The sequence below is a fragment of the Salvelinus fontinalis genome, chromosome 14 (assembly GCF_029448725.1).
Source record: "Salvelinus fontinalis isolate EN_2023a chromosome 14, ASM2944872v1, whole genome shotgun sequence".
Classification (NCBI taxonomy): domain Eukaryota; kingdom Metazoa; phylum Chordata; class Actinopteri; order Salmoniformes; family Salmonidae; genus Salvelinus; species Salvelinus fontinalis.
Window position 1 is genome coordinate 44,664,398 of NC_074678.1, and position 22,287 is coordinate 44,686,684.

The following is a 22,287-nucleotide window of genomic DNA, read 5'->3' on the forward strand; positions in this document are numbered from 1 at the left end:
TATTCCAGTCTGTGCTAGCAAAACAGTCCTGTAGTTTAGCATCTGCTTCATCTGACCACTTTTTTGTAGACTGAGTCACTGGTGCTTCATGGGCATTAATATGGATTTGGTCCCCCCTTTGCTTTTATAACAGCCTCCACTCTTCTGGGAAGGCTTTCTCTAGATGTTGGAACATTGCTGTGGGGACTTGCTTCCATTCAGCCACAAGAGCATTAGTGACGTTGGGCGATTTGACCTGGTCCGCGGTCGGTGTTCCAATTCATCCCAAAGGTTGAGGCCATGGCTCTCTGCAGGCCAGTAAAGTTCTTCCACACTGATCTCGAAAAACCATTTCTGTATGGACCTCACTTTGTTCATGGGGGCATTGTCATCCTGAAACAGGAAAGGCCCTTCGCAAACTGTTGCCACAAAGTTGGAAGCACTGAATCGTCTAGAATGTCATTCTATGCTGTAGTATTAACATTTCCCTTCACTGGAACTAAGGGGCCCTAGCCCAAACTATGAAAAACAGCTCCAGACTATTAATCCTCCTCCACCAAACTTTACAGTTACCATATGCTTTGGAGCGTTCTCCTGGCATCCGCCAAACCCAAATTCGTCCGTCGAACTGCCAAATGGTGAAGTGTGATTCATCGCTCCAGAGAATGCATTTCCACTGCTCTAGAGTCCAATGGCGGCGAGCTTTACACCACTGCAGCCGACGCCATGCGCAATGCCAAGCGATCTTAGGTTTGTGTGTGGCTGCTCAGCCATGGAAGCTCCCGACGAACAGTTCTTGTGCTGAAGTTGCTTCCAGAGGCAGTTTGGAACTCAGTAGTGAGTGTTGCAACCGAGGACGCCATTGTTCTGTGAGCTTGTGTGGCCTACCACTTTGCGGCTGAGCCATTGTTGCTCCTAGACGTTCCAACTTCACAATAACAGCACTTACAGTTGACTGGGGCAGCTTTAGCAGGGCAGAAATTTGACGAACTGACTTATTGTAAAGGTGGCATCCTATTACGGTGCCACGTTGAAAGTCACTGAGCTCTTCAATAAAGCCATTTTACTGCTAATGTTTGAATGTGGAGATTGCATGGCTGTGTGCTTGATTTTATACTCCTGTCAGCAACGGGTGTGGCTGAAATAGCGGAATCCACTCATTTGAATGGTTGTCCACATAATGTTGTATATACACTGCCAGTCAAAAGTTTTAGAACACCTACTCATTCAAGGGTTTTTATTTTTTATATTTTCTACATTGTAGAATAATAGTGAAGACATCAAAACTATTAAATGACACATGGAATCTTGTATTAACCAAAAAAGTGTTAAACAAATCAAAATATATTTGAGATTCTTCAAATAGACACCCTTTGCTTTGATGACAGCTTTGCACACTCTTGGCATTCTCTCAACCAACTTCATGAGGTAGTCACCTGGAATGCATTTCAATTAACAGGTTTGCCTTAAGTTAATTTGTGGAATTTATTTTCTTAATGCGTTTGAGCCAATCCGTTGTGTTGTGACAAGGGGGGGGATCCATCTCAGTGCTAGAGGCGTCACTACAGACACACTGGTTCGAATCCAGGCTGTATCACAACCGGCCGTGATTGGGAGTCCCATAGGGCGGCGCATAATTGGCCCAGCGTCGTCCGGGTTTTGGCCGGTGTAGGCCGTCAGTGTAAATAAGAAATTGTTCTTACCTGACTTGTTCTTACCTGCCTAGTTAAATAAATAAAATACACAAAATGGCCCTATTTGGTAAAAGACCAAGTCCATATTATGGCAAGAACAGCTCAAATGAGCAAATAGAAACGACAGTCCATCATTACTTTAAGACATGAAGGTCGGTCAATTTGGAAAATTTCAACTTTGAAAGTTTCTTCAAGTGCAGTTGCAAAAACCATCAAGCGCTATGATGAAACTGGCTCTCAAGAGGACCGCAACAGGAATGGAAGAGCCAGAGTTACCTCTGCTGCAGAGGATACGTTCATTAGAGTTACCAGCCTCAGAAATTGCAGCCCAAATAAATTCTTCTGAGTTTCAAGTAACAGACACATCTCAACATCAACTGTTCAGAGGAGACTGTGTGAAGCAGGCCTTCATGGGCGAATTGCTGCAAAGAAACCACTACTAAAGGACACCAATAAGAAGAGAATTGCTTGGGCCAAGAAACACAAGAAATGGACATTAGACCGGTGGAAGTTTGTCCTTTGGTCTGGAGTCCAAATTTGAGATTTTTTGGTTCCAACCGCTATGTCTTTGTGAGATGTGTTGTGGGTGAGCGGATGATCTCTGCATGTGTATTTCTCACCATAAAGCATGGAGGAGGAGGTTATGGTGTGGGGGTGCTTTGCTGGTTACACTGTCTGTGATTTATTTAGATTTCAAGGCACACTTAACCAGCATGGCTAGCACAGCATTCTGCAGCTATTCGCCAGCCCATCTGGTTTGGGCTTAGTGGGACTGTCATTTGTTTTTCAACAGGACAATGACCCAACATCTCCAGGCTGTGTTAGGGCTACTTTACCAAGTAGGAGAGTGATGGAGTGCTGCATCAGATGACCTGGCCTCCACAATCACCCGACCTCAACCCAATTTAGATGGTTTGGGGTAAGTTGGACTGCAGAGTGAAGGAAAAGTAGCCAACAAGTGCTGAGCATATGTGGAAACTCCTTCAAGACTGTTGGAAAAGCATTCCAGGTGAAGCTGGTTGAGAGAATGCCAAGAGTGCAAAGCTGTCAAGGCAAAGGGTGGTCTACTTTGAAAAATCTCAAATGTAAAATATATTTTGACACTTTTTTTGGTTACAACATGATTCCATATGTGTTATTTCATAGTTTTGATGTCTTCACTATTATTCTACAATGTATAAAATTGTATAAAATAAAAAATAAAGAAAAACCCTTGAATGAGTAGGTGTTCTAAACCTTTTGACCGGTAGTCTGTGTTTAAAAAGCTGTGTAATATAATTTTTCAATGTAAGTCATTACTAGAAGTCAGTATAGATTACTCATGTGGTGGTCAAGAAGTTATGACTTGCGGGGATTGTGGTGGATGCTTAAATGAACGGCCAATATAAACAATGCAGTGCTGACTGCGACGCGGCACAATCCGTTTTCTTATGGCAGACTGCGACAGAGCATGTAAATGTCGAACTTTCAAGCCAAATGCTCTGCATTGATGAGATCCACTGGCCCGACGCATGTTTTCACTGGCCCTGGGCCAGCGGGCCATTTTGTTGATGTTGAACCATGTTTAAATGACTTGGTAACGGTTACTTTTGCAAAGACCCACCCCCACCATGTGCAACTAAGTGCAACTTTTGAGTGGAAATTCAAATAACAGATTGTGCCTTTTAAAGCCAGGGTCTACTCTTCTGGGACTGTATGTTGGTTATGATTAGATCTCAGTATATCCCTGTCCTGGTGGCAGCAGCAACAGCAGCTGCTTTTCCCGTCCAATCATGGGCACTATCCAACCGCTCCCTTCTGGGCCCCCTGCTCCACCTTGGGCTCTCCAGCATTCCTCTCTTATCCTTGCCTTCAAGGCCCTTCATTTAATGGGCCTGTGGCTGGTGATGGTGGATTGCTTGCCTGATTCTCCTCTGGGATTGATTCTGCCTCTACTAGATCCAGCACTGGGAGGTCCAACCCAGTTCTAAAGCTAATAAAAAAACATGGATGGCCCCAAATGTATAGGATTCAAAACTACCCACTCACTATTATGGCCATGTAATTTTAGCCTATGTTTGGAGAACATTCTGGCACAAAATGGCTTCCATGCATCACGCAGGTGGGTTTTACACAGTGGACAGGGCGAGTTACCCCTAAACAATGTAATTCACTTTGGAACCTATTGAAAGGCGCTATATTACTTCAATCTGTTATTATTACTCTAAATAAGTCCAATGAATCAGCACGGAACCTCTGCACCTCTGTGTCACTGCATCCACTCGACCAGCATGTGGATGCAGTGTGCGGTCTTGCATGTGTGTAATTGTGTGTGCCAGGAAGGAGCAGGTTGGTGTTTTTTTCGCAGAGGGATTTGTCTGCTAACTAGACGAGGCCGTCACCAGAGGCATCTTATCCCTGGGCTCAGTGAGCCGCTGACGACTCCCCCCCAAGTGCCCTTAACCAAATTAGTGCCCTTAACCTATTTTAAACGGTGTCTTTAAGCTACAGACTTTTGGGTTGTACCATTTGGATACGTTTCTTCTACATCCATTGGTACCAAACATTACTCTGTGTGATTAACTTGGGCTGAACTAGAGCTGTGTGTGTTAGACAAGGTGAGGATCCCGAAGGGGCCCGGGGACAAGACTTTCTACAAAATGCTCTGTCGAGTCCGTATGGTTTGAGCTTCAAACTATTAAAAGCCATCTATGAAAACTGAGACTCTCATGGTGTCTATAATACTGTAATAAGCTCACATAGTCGCTGTCACAAACTCCACACTGTTGTCACTGACTAGTTTGATATTAATTTCCAACTGAGCAAACAATGTCTGTACTTGCAGCATTCATATAAATATTGTTTTTTTGTGTGGACATTTGTCAATAAAACTCATTAATGCAACTGTTTATGTCACATGTTTCATGTTTTACTTGTAGCCCTGGTTGTCTTGAAAAGAAAATGGTAAAACACTTCATTGTGGGGCTAAATATAAGGGCTGGACATGCAGATAAATGGAAGTCAGATAAATGAAAAGCTGATTTTTGTTGGGGTCTCGGTACTGATATGGTTAAGTGGATTAGTCTTACTCCATCCAAAAAGGGAGAACAGCCCTCGCTTGCTCCCACAGGCAAGACCAAAGCACCCAGCCCGGTACATCTATACCCAAGAAGGCAGGCAAACTAATAAATAAGCTGAATACGGCCAATAGTTCTCCACTCTTTAATCTTGGGAGGAAGTATGACAAATATGGACCGCTGTCATCCAACGGCTGCCTGCGCTGCGAATTTGGACACAATGGGAAATGTCAATATTTGACTCTGCGAAATTAGGGAGGTTTTTCAAACGAGATTTGATGTTCCTCACCCCAAGCCGACCCACCGCCCCGGAACCCAACTCCCGAAACGGACAGTGGGCTTTCCTTGGGGAGCTAGGTTTATTCTTTGCCAGATTGTACCATCACTGAAAATTAATTCCCCCGCTTATTTGCACACTATGGAGCCTTAAACTCCAAATACATTACATTACATTACCATAAATATTGGAGAGGTTTCATCCTTTTGTCGATTTTGATGAGTGGGTCTATGAGAGAAAAGCAAATATGTCCCCCGTTTTAGAATCCGCTGGGACCTGATACCTGAGGTGGTAGATTGAAATGTTCTGTGTCTACAAATGTGTTTGCTTAACCCCGATGTATCTATAATTTTACACTCTCACTTTCCTTCTCTCTCTTGTTCCCCATCTCTCTTCTTTCTCTGTTTACTGTTAAAACTACAGAGTGTGTTTGGTGATGGTGAGAACACCAAGGTGCGCGTGTCGGAGCTGGAGGAGGAAGTGAGAACGCTGAAGAAGGTTAACAAGGACCTGTACGACTTCTCTACACAGCTCCTCACCAAGCCCAGCTAGAGAAGAGCCACCACCCCTGGCCACGGCTCCCCCATCCCACCAGCAGGGACCCTACTAGGGGGAGGGAAGACACTGCAAGCCCCCCCCACTACAGACCGGTAGGCTAGGGAAATATAAGTTAGTGTGTGTCATTCATAGTGTTTGTTTTGTAAGGGAGAGTGTATGTTCAGCAGGACTTTGGGTGTAAAAGTTATACCATGGACCGTATTGCTTGTATCATGATCCCTCACCATATTTTGGATAAAGGAGTTAATTTAACATGAAGAAAACGTGCTCACCTTGTTTGTGCGACTTGTTCAATGTTAGCCACAGGCTACTTGCAGTAGTCTAGTGCAGCCAGATTGAGCGCTATATTGACGTCCCTTGACCTCCTCAACTCACAGCCCCGTTCCTTCACACCAAAAATTCAATCAGCCAAAAATCGGTGTAACAGGATCCAGTTATTGCCCTCTGACCTTTCATCCTTTTTGTAATCTGGCTAACCTCCTCAGATTCCTGCATTATCCTCTCCTTTGTTTTCTTTTTTTTACCTCGGCTTGGCTACGTTCTATAGCATTCAACCAGTTAATAGAGTAGAAGAATGTGTGCAACAAGGACATGATGTGCACCCAGGTGTGTTTGGCTTAGCATTGATGAGGCTGGTGTTAATTTCAGGCGCAAAATAGGTATTACCACCATGGTTCATAGGTCCCCTTCACCTTCTGTCAAGCAAAATTGTTTTCCCATTAGCAATATGCACATATTCTGTGTTAACCTGTTTGGCTAAAAACAGCTCAAGGCAGGAATATCTCAAAGAAAATGGTGGTGTTAAAAAAACAATACGGAAGAGTAGAGGAATATGTTTGATTAACCCTGAGGAACTAGCCTGAAGACTGTACAGTTTTTCCGTGCCTGTAGCAAACATGGATTTGTTTGTGCAGTGCCCAGCAACGCTATACAACTGCAGAATCAGTTGTTTTCAGAATCCTCCAGAAATCGCTCTTCCTCTCATCACTGCTAATTCTCCACCTGGGGCACTAAGTTAGAGGCAGCGACAAAGAAATAGTGGTTGATTTTCGTCTTTTTCTCATTCGCCCGCTTTGATGAGATCAGGAGAATGTGTGTGCCTCTTCGATAGAGAAGAGGGAACTGATAAGGACAGCAGCCCTCTTGTGCAGAGAGAGCCATGGCTTTAGAACAGGGATTGGCAACTCTCCTTTTGTAGGCCCGTAGTTGTAAAAAATAATCTCAGTTGAGGTCTCAATTTACTGGTAAGAGTCAGAATAGTAGAACATACATAAAGTGCAATTTCAAAATGTGGTTTTGCATCAGCAGTTTTCCTCTTGTTATATCAGTCACTGACAGTCACACAATTATCCTATGTCAGCTAACATTTTTCAGATTGGTAAATTAGTCCAGCCAGCTATATAAACGTGTTCTGATCATAGTTGATTTAACAACCGGGGGGCCCCCCTTTGATTTTGTTAGTCATTCTAACTCGGATATCATATTATAAACTCCGAACATTTGTATAGCAACCATGGCAACGTGTAGAATTGCAGGCAATCAGATGTAAAACTGCCAATTTTGCTCCGCTCCATGGAAAAATTGATAGAATTGCATAACATTGGGAAATAATTGCTACGCCCCATGGTAGAATTGCAGGAAATTAACTCTAAAACTTCAATGTTTTGTCTCCGCTGTCAAGGGGGGCCTGCTTAAATATTTTGATTGCAAGGTACGCAGGGACCCTGAACACAATTCCACTTAGGGCTCCCAAAAGGCTAGGGCCGGCTCTGACTGCATGTGTAGGTATGGATGTGGGTACACAGACCCACGAGCCACTGCGGCCTCTCATGGTGAGTTCAGATTTTTTGGGGGCCCCCACCCCCATCAGTTGCCCATCCCTGCTTTAGAACTTCTGCCTCTGTTCACAGAGGAGAGCGACTTACACGAAACCCAACATTGAACCCAATTAACTCACTGTTGGGGGATGGGGGGGAGGGGGGGGGGGGGGTCAGGCCAGTTAGATGGTGCTTCTGAGGGTTGAAAGAGTGAAGTGTTCAGTGTGGGGGATTAATTGTTTTGTTCCTCTAATAAAGACAAACAGACCAACTGGATTTGTACTTTTTTTGTGTTTTTGTAAGCATGTGTTCTGTATTCACCACAAGTGTTTTTTTACCTTTCTGAAATCATGGGAAATAAAAACAAAATATGCACATTTGTTGTTTCTTGGCCCTTTTTTGCAATTGACCCGCTGTGAAAGATTGGTAAACTATTACTCCTGTATGCTTAATACAAGGACACAACTATGGAAATAGCCTTGTGCTAAAATTAAATCATTGAATATAATTTATTTTCATCAAAATGGAAGAACATACATTTTTGTCAAGTGCATAGAAAAATCGAATGGAAAACCGTCTCGCTGAAGAAAGAACCCCATTTAAAAGAAAAGGGTATTTTGTCCTTCCTCTTGCAAATGAAGGCTTTTACCTTAATTCTATAAGCATCCTTCAGAATGTTATGAGTACCTGACACTCCCAGTGGAGAATGGACACTTAACACAGCAGTAAAGAAAGCCAGTAAACAAATTACCTCAAGATTAGAGATGAGACTTAATACATTCACTCCTAGTTCCATACCTATAGTGCCTTCAGAAAGTACTCACACCCCTTTCCAGATTTTGTGTCACTGGCCTACACACAATACCCCATAATGTCAGTGGAATTATATATATTTGACAAATTAATACATTTAAAACTGAAATGTCTTGAGTCAATAAGTATTCAACCCCTTTGTAATGGCAAGCCTAATAAGTTCAGAAGTAAACATTTGCTTAACAAGTCACATAACTTGCATGAATCTGTGCCATAATAGTGTTTAACATGCTTTTTTAATGATTACCTCAGCTCTGTACACATACAATTATCTATAAAGTCCATCAATTGCACATGGCATTTCAAACACAAAGACCAGGGAGCTAAGAAGGGGACCTATTGGTAGATGGGTAGAAATAAAAATGTAAAAAGCAGACATTGAATATCCCTTTGAGGGTGGTGAAGTTATTAATTACACTTTGGATGGTGTATCCATACACCCAGTCACTACAAAGATACAGGCGTTCTTCCTTTCTCAGTTGCCGGAGAGGAAGGAAACCGCTCAGGGATTTCACCATGAGGCCAATGGTGACTTTAAAACAGTTACAGAGTTTAATGGATGTGATAGGAAAAAACTGATGGATCAACACCATTTGTAGTTACCCCACAATATGAACCTAATTGACAGAGTGAAAAGAAGGAATCCTGTACATAATAAAAACATGGATCCTGTTTGCAATAAGGCACTAAAGTAAAACTGCAAAAAAAATTGTGAAGAAATTACATTTATGTACTGAATACAAAGTGTTATGTTTGGGGCAAAGAACACATCACCAAGTACCACTCTTCCTATTTTCAAACGTGGTGGTTGCATCATGTTATGGGTAAACTTGTCATCAGCAAGGACTTATAGTTTTTTATGATAAAAATAAATAGAGCTAAGCACAGGGAAAACCTGGTTCAGTCTGCTTTCCACCAGACACTGGGAGATATGCTCCTTTCAGCAGAACAATAACTTAAAACACGAGGCCATATGTACACAAGTTGCTTACCAAGACGACATTGAATGTTCCTGTGGCCCAGTTACAGTTTTTACTTAAACCAGCTTGAAAATCTATGGAAAGACTTGAGAATGCATGTCAAGCAATGATCAACAACCAACTTGAAGAATTTTTTTTTTTTTAAATGGGCAAATATTGTACAATTCAGGTGTGCAAAGCTCTTAGACTTACCCATTTTCATTACATTTGCAAAAATGTCTTCAAACATGTTTTCACTTTGTCATTATGGTGTATTGTGTGGAGATGGGTGAGAGAAAAAAATCGATTTAATCAATTTTGAATTCAGGCTGTAACACAACAAAATGTGGAATACGTCATGTGATATGAATACCTTCTGAAGGCACTGTGTGCACTTCAATTGAGTAACAAGGGAAGTAATTGACCCTTTGACCTCGTGGCACTCTTTTCCATAATAGTCCATTGCCTGAATTGACAGAGATGCTTGGCCCATCATTGTAAATGTGCCACATGTTGGGTGACTTCACTCACTGAAAATGGAGATGAGCATTTGGCCACTGTGAGCTGCCCTTTCTGCGTGATTATATGTGACACTCCCATTTGAGTCAATGAGGGGCTTTGGGGATGTGAAATTAGGTTGATTTGCTGTGACCTCCCAGCTTGTTGCTGCTAGCGCTGGTGATAATCACAGCGGTGCTGCACTGGAATTTGATGAGCCAGATTCCTCTGCCTTGTGCTTTTTTTTGCTGGAAGGTCCGCCTCTTCCACGACTATCTCAAATTTCTTGGATTTTTCTTTGGACTTTTCCCGTAATTTCTAATTCTGGGAGATTACAATTCTGCAGATACACAACAATAAATGAGCCAGGCATAAGACCAAACCTTTTGATTAGTGGTGTATGGAACCTGCTTCCTTCATGTAGCACATGGGACAAGAATTCCAATCTAGCCGGTGTAACTCGATCCCCACCTGCTAATGTTTCATTTCCTACTATTATCCCTCTTGACTGTCTGCTCCGCTGCCTCCACATTGATTCGTTTTGTCGGACTTTCTCCAGGTAATTCCGTTTTTTTTCTTCTTCTAGTAAACTGTGAGTAAATATGATGAGGAAATGTAGACTTGTACATTCAGCTCTTTTTCTTTGAACAGTGCACAGTGCCTTCAAAGTTTCAATCCCCTTCACCTTTTCCACATTTTGTTGTGTTACAGCCTGAAATTAAATGTATTAAATTGAGATGTGTCACTGGCCTGCACACACTACCCCACAATGGTAGTGGAAATATGTTTGTAGACATTTTGTTTAATTAATTAAAAATTCAAACCTGAAATGTTTTGAGTCAATAAGTATTCAACCCATTTGTTATGGCAAGCCTAAATAAGTGTTTAACAAGTCACAAGTTGCATGGACTCCCTCTGCAATAATAGTGTTTAACATGATTTTTTAAGTGACTACCTCATCTCTGTACCCCACACATACTTTTGTATATATTGTGTATGTGGACACCCCTTCAAATTAGTGGATTCAGCTATTTTAGCCACACCTGTTGTTGACAAGTGTATAAAATTAAGCACAAAGCCACGCAATCTCCATAGACAAACATTTGCAGTAGAATGGCCTTACTGAAGAGCTCAGTGGCCTTCAACGTGGCACTGTCATAGGACGCCACTTTCTCAACAAGTCAGTTCGTCAAATTTCTGCCCTGCTAGAGCTGCCCCGGTCAACTGGAAGAGTTATTATTCTGAAGTCGGAACATCTAGGAGCAACAACGGCTCAGCCACGAAGTGGTAGGCCACACAAGCTCACAGAACGGGACCGCCGAGTGCTGAAGCGCATAGCGAGTAAAAATCAGCTGTCCTCGGTTGCAACACTCAGTACAGAGTTCCAAACTACCTCTGGAAGCAACGTCAGCACAAGAACTGTTCATCAGGAGCTTCATGAAATGGGTTTCCATGGCCGAGCCGCCGCACACAAGCCTAAGATCACCATGTGCAATGCCAAGTGTCGGCTGGAGTGGTGTAAAGCCCATCGCCATTGGACTCTGGAGCAGTTGAACCGTGTTCTATGGAGTGATGAATCACGCTTCACCATCTGGCAGTCCGACGGACTAATCTGGGTTTGGCGGATGCCAGGAGAACACTACTTGACCCAATGCATAGTGCCAAATGTAAAGTTTGGTGGAGGAGGAATAATCTGGGGCTGTTATTGATTAGTTGGGGCCAGGCCCCTTAGTTCCTGTGAAGGGAAATCTTAATGCTACAGCATACAATGACATTCTAGAATTTTCTGCGCTTCCAATTTTGTGGCAACAGTTTGGGGAAGGGGCTTTCCTGTTTCAGCATGACAATGCCCCTGTGCACAAAGCAAGGTCCACACAGAAATGGTTTGTTGAGATCGGTGTGGAAGAATTTGGCTGGCTTGCACAGAGCCCTGACCTCAACCCCATCGAACACCTTTGGAATGATTTGGAACAGCGACTGCGAGCCAGGCCTAATCGCCCAACCTCATTAATGCTCTTGTGGCTGAATGGAAGCAAGTTCCTACAGAAATATTCCAACTCTATATTAATGCCCATGATTTTGGAACGAGATGTTCGACGAGCAGGTGTCCACACACTTTGTCATGTAGTGTATTTCATTTGCAAACATTTGTAAAAATGATTTTACTTTGTCATTATGGGGTATTGTGTGTAGATGGGTGAGGGGAAAAAATCTAATCCGTTTTGAATTCAGAATGTAACACAACAAAATGTTGAATAAGTCAAGAGGTATGAATATTTTCTGAAGGCACTGTAGAGCCTGACTGAGGCAGCTGTTATTATTTGCTATTGTTTTCTGCAATCAGTCCTCCCTCCCACTCTCTTTCATGCTTGGCTGAGTCTAGCTAGCACCTCAGCCACAAGCGACCCTTATCCTTGTCTTGGTCAGGCTGGTAAAACATGATGGAAAAGGCATTCTTGATTGAGTTGTTCATATCCATCACAATAAAATGGGGTATTTGAGAAGAATACGTAATGTGGGTTTTCTCTAATCGATTCTCACATTGGAGTAGGGACGATAAAACAATGTTTCATTACGATTCCATTTGTGCAAATGACCATTTGTGGGAAAATCAATAAGGAATTATTATTTTTAAGCCTCTGGAGAGGTGAGAGGTGGGCGAGAAGGAGGATGAGGGGGGCTGAATGTGAAGCTAGTTCGGGTCGATGGTCGTTAGCTGTAATAGAAGCATTCCATATCACCTGAACTAACAGAGGAGTGAACGTCATTATCTTGTTTTATGGGGGTGTGTATGTACACACCAGCTTTACACATCAAGCCATCGTGGTACAAAATGAAATTGATTGTGGAGTGCAAAGCCAATTCAGCCTTTGTAACGCAATCAAAACCCATGTTTGTCATGTGAATGCCTAATGGATGTCTTGGCATGTGAAGGACGGAAGTCCCTGTATTATGAAGCTTCTGCCCATTACTTATGCAGAATATATCAAAGTTACCATTCTTGCCACCTGATTAAAGCAGAAGACGAAATCATTTAAAAACAAGTCAATACATTGAATATGAAACCACCTAATGAGGCAGAGAGAGTGAGAGAGGCCTTGCTTCGGGCTCCAATAAAGGGATCGCTCCTCTTCTTTAACGTTGTTTAATCTCCATATTCCTGCAGAAGAGCGGATGTAATGAGATGAAACTCATTACCTTTTATCTGTGCCAGTGGAGTATCCCAGTGAGATGCCGCCATTGAAGAAAAAAAAGGGGGCAAGAAATTGAACACAACAGAGCGAGGTGCCGTGAGGACGCTGCCCTTGGAAGCAATGCCCGGATACTCAATAGTGGGTCGTCAGTTCCCTCCCCTTACTTTTTTAAGGATGGTCCTCCAGTGGATTTGTGAAGCAAGCAGCAAAAACGCAGGAACGTCAACATGATAAGTATTTATTGGGATATTGCAACGATATTTTGTCCCATTTTCGGGCGAATCACACCGGATCAAATAAAAACACCTGGCTGAAACTCCCATCTTTGCGACTGTTTATCCTTCGAAGACTTGAGCAATTAAAGCCCTCCTGTGTTACGAAGGCTGCACTCACCAAAACCCCAGCTGCTAGCACTTAGCTCGCTTTAGAGATATACAAACAAATGAGGGAAAATAGAATCTGTTCCCAGAGAAGAAATCAAGATTCATTAGCCAGATGCTATGGAGACGATTTTTCAGCACTGAGAAAAAAAAAGTGCCATTTTAAGTGTGACATCCTTCTGTGTTTCTCACTGTTCTAAACAAGCCTTTCTTCTGGGACTGTTGTGCGCGTGGTCACCTCACCACACGAGTCCTCTTACTTTACACTTGGTTAAACAAACTGTTTATAGCGAAGCCGTCCGTGCTGTTTCACTTAATTGAGGGGTAATTGTTCCCAAGTGTAAGGCCTCGTTAAAACATCTCAGGGAAAGGAAACACCTGTTGTGTTTCCCAGCTTTGTAAACTGACTTCCTACTGTAGTAGGTTTGAAAGAACTCTATCTTAGTCTGTGATAAACTGCTCTCCTAGAGAAACCTGAGCCTTTGCCCTGAAAGACGGAACCAAAGAACGAATGTATTTATGCGAGACAGTGGTCGCCAACCTTTCCTGAGTCAAGATCACTTTCACAGTTAAACAGTAAACTGAGATCTACCGCTCAGATATTTTTTTAAACATGACTTAAATTGTTTTACATTGACTTAATAAAAACTGTTCTGTACGAATGAGGTTTGTGCAGTAGGCTTAATACATTATCACAGCATATTGGTTATATGACTGGTGTGCCAATATTGTTAATATCAGACCATATTGCAAAACTCGAGCTTTAATTACAAAATAGATAAATTGGTGTAGCACTTGCGAGGCACAGCTAACCATAAATTGAAATACTTTGCAAATAATTTGCTTTTTTATATTACTGGACTGATGGTACCTGCATCTGATGTTCATGTTGCTTTCAAGACAACTGGGAACTCAAAAATAAAAAAGAGGTCAAATCATGACATCAGTGATCTTCAGATCAGAAAGTTGGAGGTCTAGAAATGTACCAGATTTTCCGACTTGGAATACCGAGTTGGATGAGCGTTCAAAAAAAAAAATCTGTCTGAGATTTCTGAGTTCCATCATGTTGTTTTTTCAACTTACAAAAAACCCAGATGTTTTTGTCTTTTGAGCTTCTCGTCATGAAATCTATGCAGCCTACTCAATCACTTTTTATAGCTACTCGTTTACAGGCCTCCTGGGCCATATACAGCGTTCCTCGCTGAGTTCCCTGAATTCCTATCGGACCTTGTAGTCATAGCAGATAATATTGAAATTTTTGGTGACTTTAATATTCACATGGAAAAGTCCACAGACCCACTCCAAAAGGCTTTCGGAGCCATCATCGACTCAGTGGGTTTTGTCCAACATGTCTCCGGACCTACTCACTGCCACAGTCATACTCTGGACCTAGTTTTGTCCCATGGAATAAATGTTGTGAATCTTAATGTTTGTCCTCATAATCCTGGACTATCGGACCACCATTTTATTACGTTTGCAATCGCAACAAGTAATCTGCTCAGACCCCAACCAAGGATCATCAAAAGTCGTGCTATAAATTCTCAGACAACCCACAGATTCCTTGATGCCCTTCCAGACTCCCTCTGCCTACACAAGGACGTCAGAGGACAAAAATAAGTTAACCACCTAACTGAGGAACTCAATTGAACCTTGCGCAATACCCTAGATGCAGTTGCACCCCTAAAAACGAAAAACATTTGTCATAAGAAGCTAGCTCCCTGGTATACAGAAAATACCCGAGCTCTGAAGCAAGCTTCCAGAAAATTGGAACGGAAATGGCGCCACACCAAACTGGAAGTCTTCCGACTAGCTTGGAAAGACAGTACCGTGCAGTATCGAAGAGCTCTCACTGCTCCTCGATCATCCTATTTTTCCAACTTAATTGAGGAAAATAAGAACAATCCTAAATGTATTTTTGATACTGTCGCAAAGCTAACTAAAAAGCAGCATTCCCCAAGAGAGGATGGCTTTCACTTCAGCAGTAATAAATTCATGAACTTCTTTGAGGAAAAGATCATGATCATTAGAAAGCAAATTACGGACTCCTCTTTAAATCTGCGTATTCCTCCAAAGCTTTGTTGTCCTGAGTCTGCACAACTCTGCCAGGACCTAGGATCAAGGGAGACACTCATGTGTTTTAGCCTGTCTAGGACTGGGGTTCGGTAGCGGAACCCCTCGCCAACAGCCAATGAAATTGTAGGGCGCCAAATACAAATCAACAGAAATCTCATAAATCAAATTTCTCAAACATACAAGTATTAGGCACCATTTTAAAGATAAAAGTATCGTTAATCCAGCCACAGTGTCTGATTTAAAAAATGCTTTACAGCGAAAGCTCCACAAACGATTATGTTAGGTTACCACCAAGTCACAGAAAAACCCAGCCATTTTTCAAGCCAAAGAGAGGAGTCACAAAAAGCACAAATAGAGAAAAAAAGAATCACTAACCTTTGATGATGTTCATCAGATGACACTCATAGGACTTCATGTTATACAATAAATGTATGTTTTGTTCGATAAAGTGCATATTTATATCCAAAAATCTAATTTTACATTGGCGTGTTATGTTCAGGTGTTCCAAAACATGCAGTGATTTTGCAGAGAGCCACATCAATTCACAGAAATACTCATTATAAATGTTGATGAAAATTCAAGTGCTATGGATGTAACTTTAGATAAGCTTCTCCTTAATGTAACCGCTGTGTCAGATTTTGTTTTAACTTTACGGAAAAAGCATACCATGCAATAATCTGAGCACGGAGCTCAGAGCCCAAACCAGCCAAAATAAATAACCGCCATGTTGGAGTCAACATAAGTCAGAAATAGCATTATAAATATTCACTTACCTTTGATGGTCTTCGTCAGAATGCACTCCCAGGAATCCCAGTTCCACAATAAATGTTTGATTTGTTCCATAGAGTCCATCATTTATGTCCAAATTCCTCCTTTTGTTAGGGCGTTTAGTAAACAAATCGATACTCACGAGGCGCGGGCAAGTCCAGCGGAAATGTCGGACGAAAATTCCAAAAAGTTATATTACTGGTCGTAGAAACAAATCAAACGATGTATAGAATCAATCTTTAGGATGTTTTTATCATACATGTTCAATAATGTCCCAAACGGAGAATTCCATTGTCTGTAGAAAAGCAATGGAACGAGAGCTACATCGCATGTGAATGCGCATGACTGAGACCGAGGCTGCTGGCAGACCTCTGACTCATTCCCCTCTCATTCAGCCCCCCTTCACAGTAGAAGCCTGAAACAACATTCTAAAGACTGTTGACATCTAGTGGAAGCCGTAGGAAGTGCAACATTACCCATATTCCACTGTATATTCAATGGGGCTGAGTTTAAAAACTAAACACCTCAGATTTCCCACTTCCTGTTTGGATTTTTTCTCAGGTTTTTGCCTCAAACAGTTTTAGAAACGTCAGAGTGTTTTCTATCCAATACTAATAATAATATGCATATATTAGCATCTGGGACTGAGTAGGAGGCAGTTTACTCTGGGCACGCCTTTCATCCAAACGTGAAAATGCTGCCCCATATCCATAAAAAGTTAGTACTATATCTCTTGACACAATGATGAAAATAATCATGGCCTCTAAACCGTCAAGCTGCATACTGGACACTATTCCAACTAAACTACTGAAAGAGCTGCTTTCTGTGCTTGGCCCTCCTATGTTGAACATAGTAAATGTCTCTCTATCCACCGGATGTGTACCAAACTCACTAAAAATGGCAGTAATAAAGCCTCTCTTGAAAAAGCTATACCGTGACCCAGAAAATATAAACCCTATCGGCCTATATCGAATCTCCCATTCCTCTCAAATTTTAGAAAAAGCTGTTGGGCAGCAACTCACTGCCTTCCTGAAGACAAACAATGTATACGAAATGCTTCAGTCTGGTTTTAGACCCCATCATAGCACTGAGACTGCACTTGTCAAAGTGGTAAATGACCTTTTAATGGCATCAAACCGAGGCTCTGCATCTGTCCTCGTGCTCCTAGACCTTACTGCTGCTTTTGATACCATCGATCACCACATTCTTTTGGAGAGATTGGAAACCCAAATTGGTCTACACGGACAAGTTCTGGCCTGGTTTAGATCTTATCTGTCCGAAAGATATCAGTTTGTCTCTGTGGATGGTTTGTCCTCTGACAAATCAACTGTAAATGTCGGTGTTCCTCAAGGTTCCATTTTAGGACCACTATTGTTTTCACTATATATTTTACCTCTTGGGGATGTCATTTGAAAATATAATGTTAACTTTCACTACTATGCAGATGACACACAGCTGTACATTTCGATGAAACATGGTGAAGCCCCAAAATTGCCCTCGCTGGAAGCCTGTGTTTTAGACATGAGGAAGTGGATGGCTGCAAACGTTCTACTTTTAAACTCGGACAAAACATAGATGCTTGTTCTAGGTCCCAAGAAACAAAGAGATCTTCTGTTGAATCTGAAGATTAATCTTGATGGTTGTACAGTCGTCTCAAATAAAACTGTGAAGGACCTCGGCGTTACTCTTGACCCTGATCTCTCTTTTGATGAACATATCAAGACTGTTTCAAGGACAGCTTTTTTCCATCTACGTAACATTGCAAAATCTGAACTTTTCTGTCCAAAAATGATGCATAAAAATGTATCCATGCTTTTGTCACTTCTAGGTTAGACTACTGCTATGCTCTACTTTCTGGCTACCTGGATAAAGCATTAAATTAACTTCAGTTAGTGCTAAAGACGGCTGCTAGAATCCTGACTAGAACCAAGAAATTTGATCATATTACTCCAGTGCTAGCCTCCCTACACTGGCTTCCTGTTAAGGCAAGGGCTGATTTCAAGGTTTTACTGCTAACCTACAAAGCATTACATGGGCTTGCTCCTACCTATCTTTCCGATTTGGTCCTGCCGTACATACCTACACGTACGCTACGGTCACAAGACGCAGGCCTCCTAATTGTCCCAGGGCTTTCTCCTATAGAGCTCCATTTTTATTGAATGGTCTGCCTACCCATGTGAGAGACGCAGACGCAGACTCGGTCTCAAACTTTAAGTCTTTATTGAAGACTCATCTCTTCAGTAGGTCCTATGATTGAGTGTAGTCTGGCCGAGGAGTGTGAAGGTGAATGGAATGGCACTGGAGCAACAAACCGCCCTTGCTGTCTCTGCCTGGCCGGTTCCCCTCTCTCCACTGGGGTTCTCTGCCTCTAAACCTATTACAGGGGCTGAGTCACTGGCCTACTGGTGCTCTTCCATGCCGTCCCTAGGAGGGGTGCGTCACTTGAGTGGGTTGAGTCACTGACGTGGTCTTCCTATCTGGGTTGTGCCGTGGCGGAGATCTTTGTGGGCTATACTCGGCCTTGTCTCAGGATGGTAAGTTGGTGGTTGAAGATATCCCTCTAGTGGTGTGGGGGCTGTGCTTTGGTAAAGTGGGTGGGGTTATATCCTGCCTGTTTGGCCCTGTCCGGGGGTATCATCGGATGGGGCCACAGTGTCTTCTGACCCCTCCTGTCTCAGCCTCCAGTATTTATGCTGCAGTAGTTTATGTGTCGGGGGGCTAGGGTTAGTCTGTTAAATCTGGAGTATTTCTCCTGTCTTATCCAGTATCCTGTGTGAATTTAAGTATGCTCTCTCTAATTCTCTCTTTCTCTCTTTCTTTCTTTCTTTCTCTCTCTTGGAGGACCTGAGCCCTAGGACCATGCCTCAGGACTACCTGGCATGATGACTCCTTGCTGTCCCCAGTCCACCTGGCTATGCTCCTGCTCCAGTTTCAACTGTTCTGCCTGCTATGGAACCCTGACCTGTCCACCGGACGTGCTACCTGTCCCAGACCTGCTGTTTTCAACTCTCTAGAGACAGCAGGAGCGGTAGAGATACTCTCAATGATCGGCTATGAAAAGCCAACTGACATTTACTCCTGAGGTGCTGACCCGTTGCACCCTCTACAACCACTGTGATTTTTATTATTATTTGACCATGCTGGTCATTTATGAACATTTGAACATCTTGTCCATGTTCTGTTATAATCTCCACCCGGCACAGCCAGAAGAGGACTGGCCACCTCTCATAGCCTGGTTCCTCTCTAGGTTTCTTTCTAGGTTTTGGCCTTTCTAAGGAGTGTTTCCTAGCCACTGCTTCTACACCTGCATTGCTTGCTGTTTGGGGTTTTAGGCTGGGTTTCTGTACAGCACTGAGATATCAGTTGATGTAAGAAGGGCTATATAAATACATTTGATTTGATTTTGAACACGGCATTAAACGCTCTACATGGTCAATCCGACATCTGAGGTGGCTGTACAGCGTTTACTGTGATGCAGCCTCCGCAGACTTCAGGGCTTTCATACTTCTTGTACCTAGCGGAGTCACGACCACATTTTTGGATCAAGCATAAATTGGCTTAGCGGAGGGAGGGAGAGCGCAGCAGAGGGTCGACCTCTCACGGTCCCTGCTCTCTCCTTCTTTTCCTCAGGTGAGACTGACCAGAGAGAGGGGACACCGTCTTCCATCTAATGGCGAAACTCGAGTCGCACCGCATCTGCCTCGGGCACAAATTCATGTTGTTCCTATGACCAGAGAAAGTGAAATATTCCCCCATATTAAAATAGACACAACGAGCTGCTAATATAATGAAAACGCAGGGCTATCGATACACTGGGCTACTCATTCATTGCAGCTGCAGCGCGAGTGAAAGTAGAGAGATGCTCGTTTTATGTTTTGTAATAGTGTTGAATAAAAAGTGTTGTGACAGTACCGAATATATTTTAAACATGAACTCACTCATAAAAACACTGCTCTTTGCTGTATTCTTTGACAGTCTCTCTGTGGTCATGGTTTTAAAAGTGATTAAATCTTACATAGGCTAGTATCAAACTTTGCTGTGGAATCTCTGTAGGCACGGTGATTTGAGATATTCAATTGGCCAGCGCAGTAGGCACACTGGCTTTAGCCACAGATCTCCTGGTCTGCCGTTTAAGCGGAGTTTGTCTTTTAAGACAAATAAAATGGTTCCAAATTTGAACACTTTGCTTACCCGGTGCGCAGGGCTTCTGAATCAAGTGCACCTATCGCCAACAGCACAACATGAATAAAAAATGTAAAAGGAGTGCAAACGATTTTCTCTGTCACACACCCAGTCACAACACACGTGCCTGGCTGCAAAAGTGCGTTGTGAGTGACGTCAGCAGCAGGCGCTCAGCTCGTGCACAGGCAGCAGCAGACCAGCAGCAATTTCAGAAAATTGCAAATCATTGTTGGCTGACTGCAGCAGCAGTAGTACGGGTTCAGCGAGCCAAACCCAATGAATATTGTTGGTCACGAATGTTTGATCTTGTACAGAATTTACAACATCAATCAACATGCCTCAATAAAAAATGTACAGCCAGAAGTACAGAAAAGAGTGGGAATCTGTACCTGAATAAATGTCAAATCATATTTTTTACAGAGATGGCCAATCAATTTGAGTAACGTTATTGTGTATTCTACGTAATGACGCAGTTTTACGTTATCACGCAATGACATCACAACGTCATTTAGCATCTTTTAGCAACAAATCAACCTGCCTCTAGCAACTTACCCTGAAAATTAGTTGGCAACACTGCTGATGTAAGACAATGAATTTTGGAATTCAGTTACCGTATGAGAAAAGAGAGGCTAGAAGTGTGCGACAACAGACCTTGGCAATACTTTCTGTCCTGATCCCATTAGTAAGGAATTGATTTGTTAGGTTGTAAAGGAAACAAAGTTGTGACTTCTACATTGTTTGACAAGGTATAATGGTTGTCTGCCTGAAGAAAGGACAAGTTGTCAGGGATGCAGTTAAATTTTCTCGCGTCACTTACGAGAGCTTTTAGTTTTCAGGTGTCTGTTACGACATTTTGAGCCACTGCTTTGGAGAGCAATGCAGTGTACTTTTATAGTATGGTATAAATGATTCATAAGAAAAGAGACACCACCACCATGACATTGTATGGAGAACGATGTGCTGATGTATTCTAACTTCTAGACATCTTGTTTTGACGATGATGATCCATCTCAACAAATTCAACCAAACATCTGGCTTTAGAGAGAGAGATAATAAACCAATATTAGGCTTTGTTTAATGGCAGCATTTAAGTTAGTCCCCACCCCCGAGGGAATCGACTGCATGCCTCTGCTGCATCCTTCCCCTGCGAGGTCCACACGTAATGAGGCAACAAAAAAAACATGAGGGAAGCATCTGGAGGATCCGCGTCTGTGAATCCACAGCCTTGAGCCCTGGCAGCTCCAGTCCACGGGAAGCAAGCATTGAAAACCTCGCTGAGGAGGTGGGAGGAAGGAAGGCAGGGAGGGAGGGGGGAAGAAGGAAAGGGTTGGGGGAACGCTGGGGAGCGAGGAAGACGGAACTGCTTTTTTTTTTCAGGGAAAAACCTGAGAAGACTGGATGTCTCTGCTAGTTTTAGGTGTCAAACCCCAGTGTGTGCAGCGGGGAGAAGAAGACAAGACATTGAGCTATGCTGTATGCTCATGTTGCACCTAAAACAAGAGATTCTCATGAACTGAATTCTGGGTGAATGACTGAAGGCTTACCCAGTGGCAGTCGAAAAGGCAGAAATGAATCTCCAGGCGAGAAGAGGTTTCTCATGAGGTGAAGGAGCTGAATTCGGTATGATCCCTTCTACCTCCCCCTCCATGCCACATCCCTTTGTCGTTCGGACATGCACTCTGACACTCTGACACTTCACCTGTTCTTGGAAAACCAGTTCCAGTAGGGAGTGTATCCGATCAAATCAAATCAAATGGTATTTGTCACATGCGCCGAATACAAAAGGTGTAGACCTTGCAGTGAAATGCTTACACCTTGTCTAGCCATGGAGTCTTCAGTGCCGTATAGGTCAAACTTGCCTTCCGGCACCCCCAAGCTGTCACTCTTGGTAGTAATGTATGTGTCAGTGAAGAAGTATCAAAAGGTCAGAGAGACGATATACACACCCTTGACTTGTTAATCCTCCTTTCAATTTCTTTGTGTCCATTCTTGCAGGGGTTTCCCCGGGAGTTGTTGTTTAGATTAGGCGCTGTATTGCC

The 22,287-nt window shown here is 42.8% G+C and overlaps 1 protein-coding gene across 1 annotated transcript in view; it reads left to right on the forward strand.

The window, feature by feature from the left end:
* The window catches only part of wdr18 (WD repeat domain 18), a 97,028-nt gene extending 89,270 nt beyond the window's left edge, over positions 1-7,758 (forward strand). Inside the window, exon 10 of the mRNA XM_055861993.1 lies at positions 5,430-7,758. Coding sequence (XP_055717968.1) covers positions 5,430-5,558 — 129 coding nt within the window. The 3' untranslated portion in view covers positions 5,559-7,758. The remainder of the gene's footprint in view (positions 1-5,429) is intronic.
* The last annotated feature ends 14,529 nt before the right edge of the window (positions 7,759-22,287 follow it).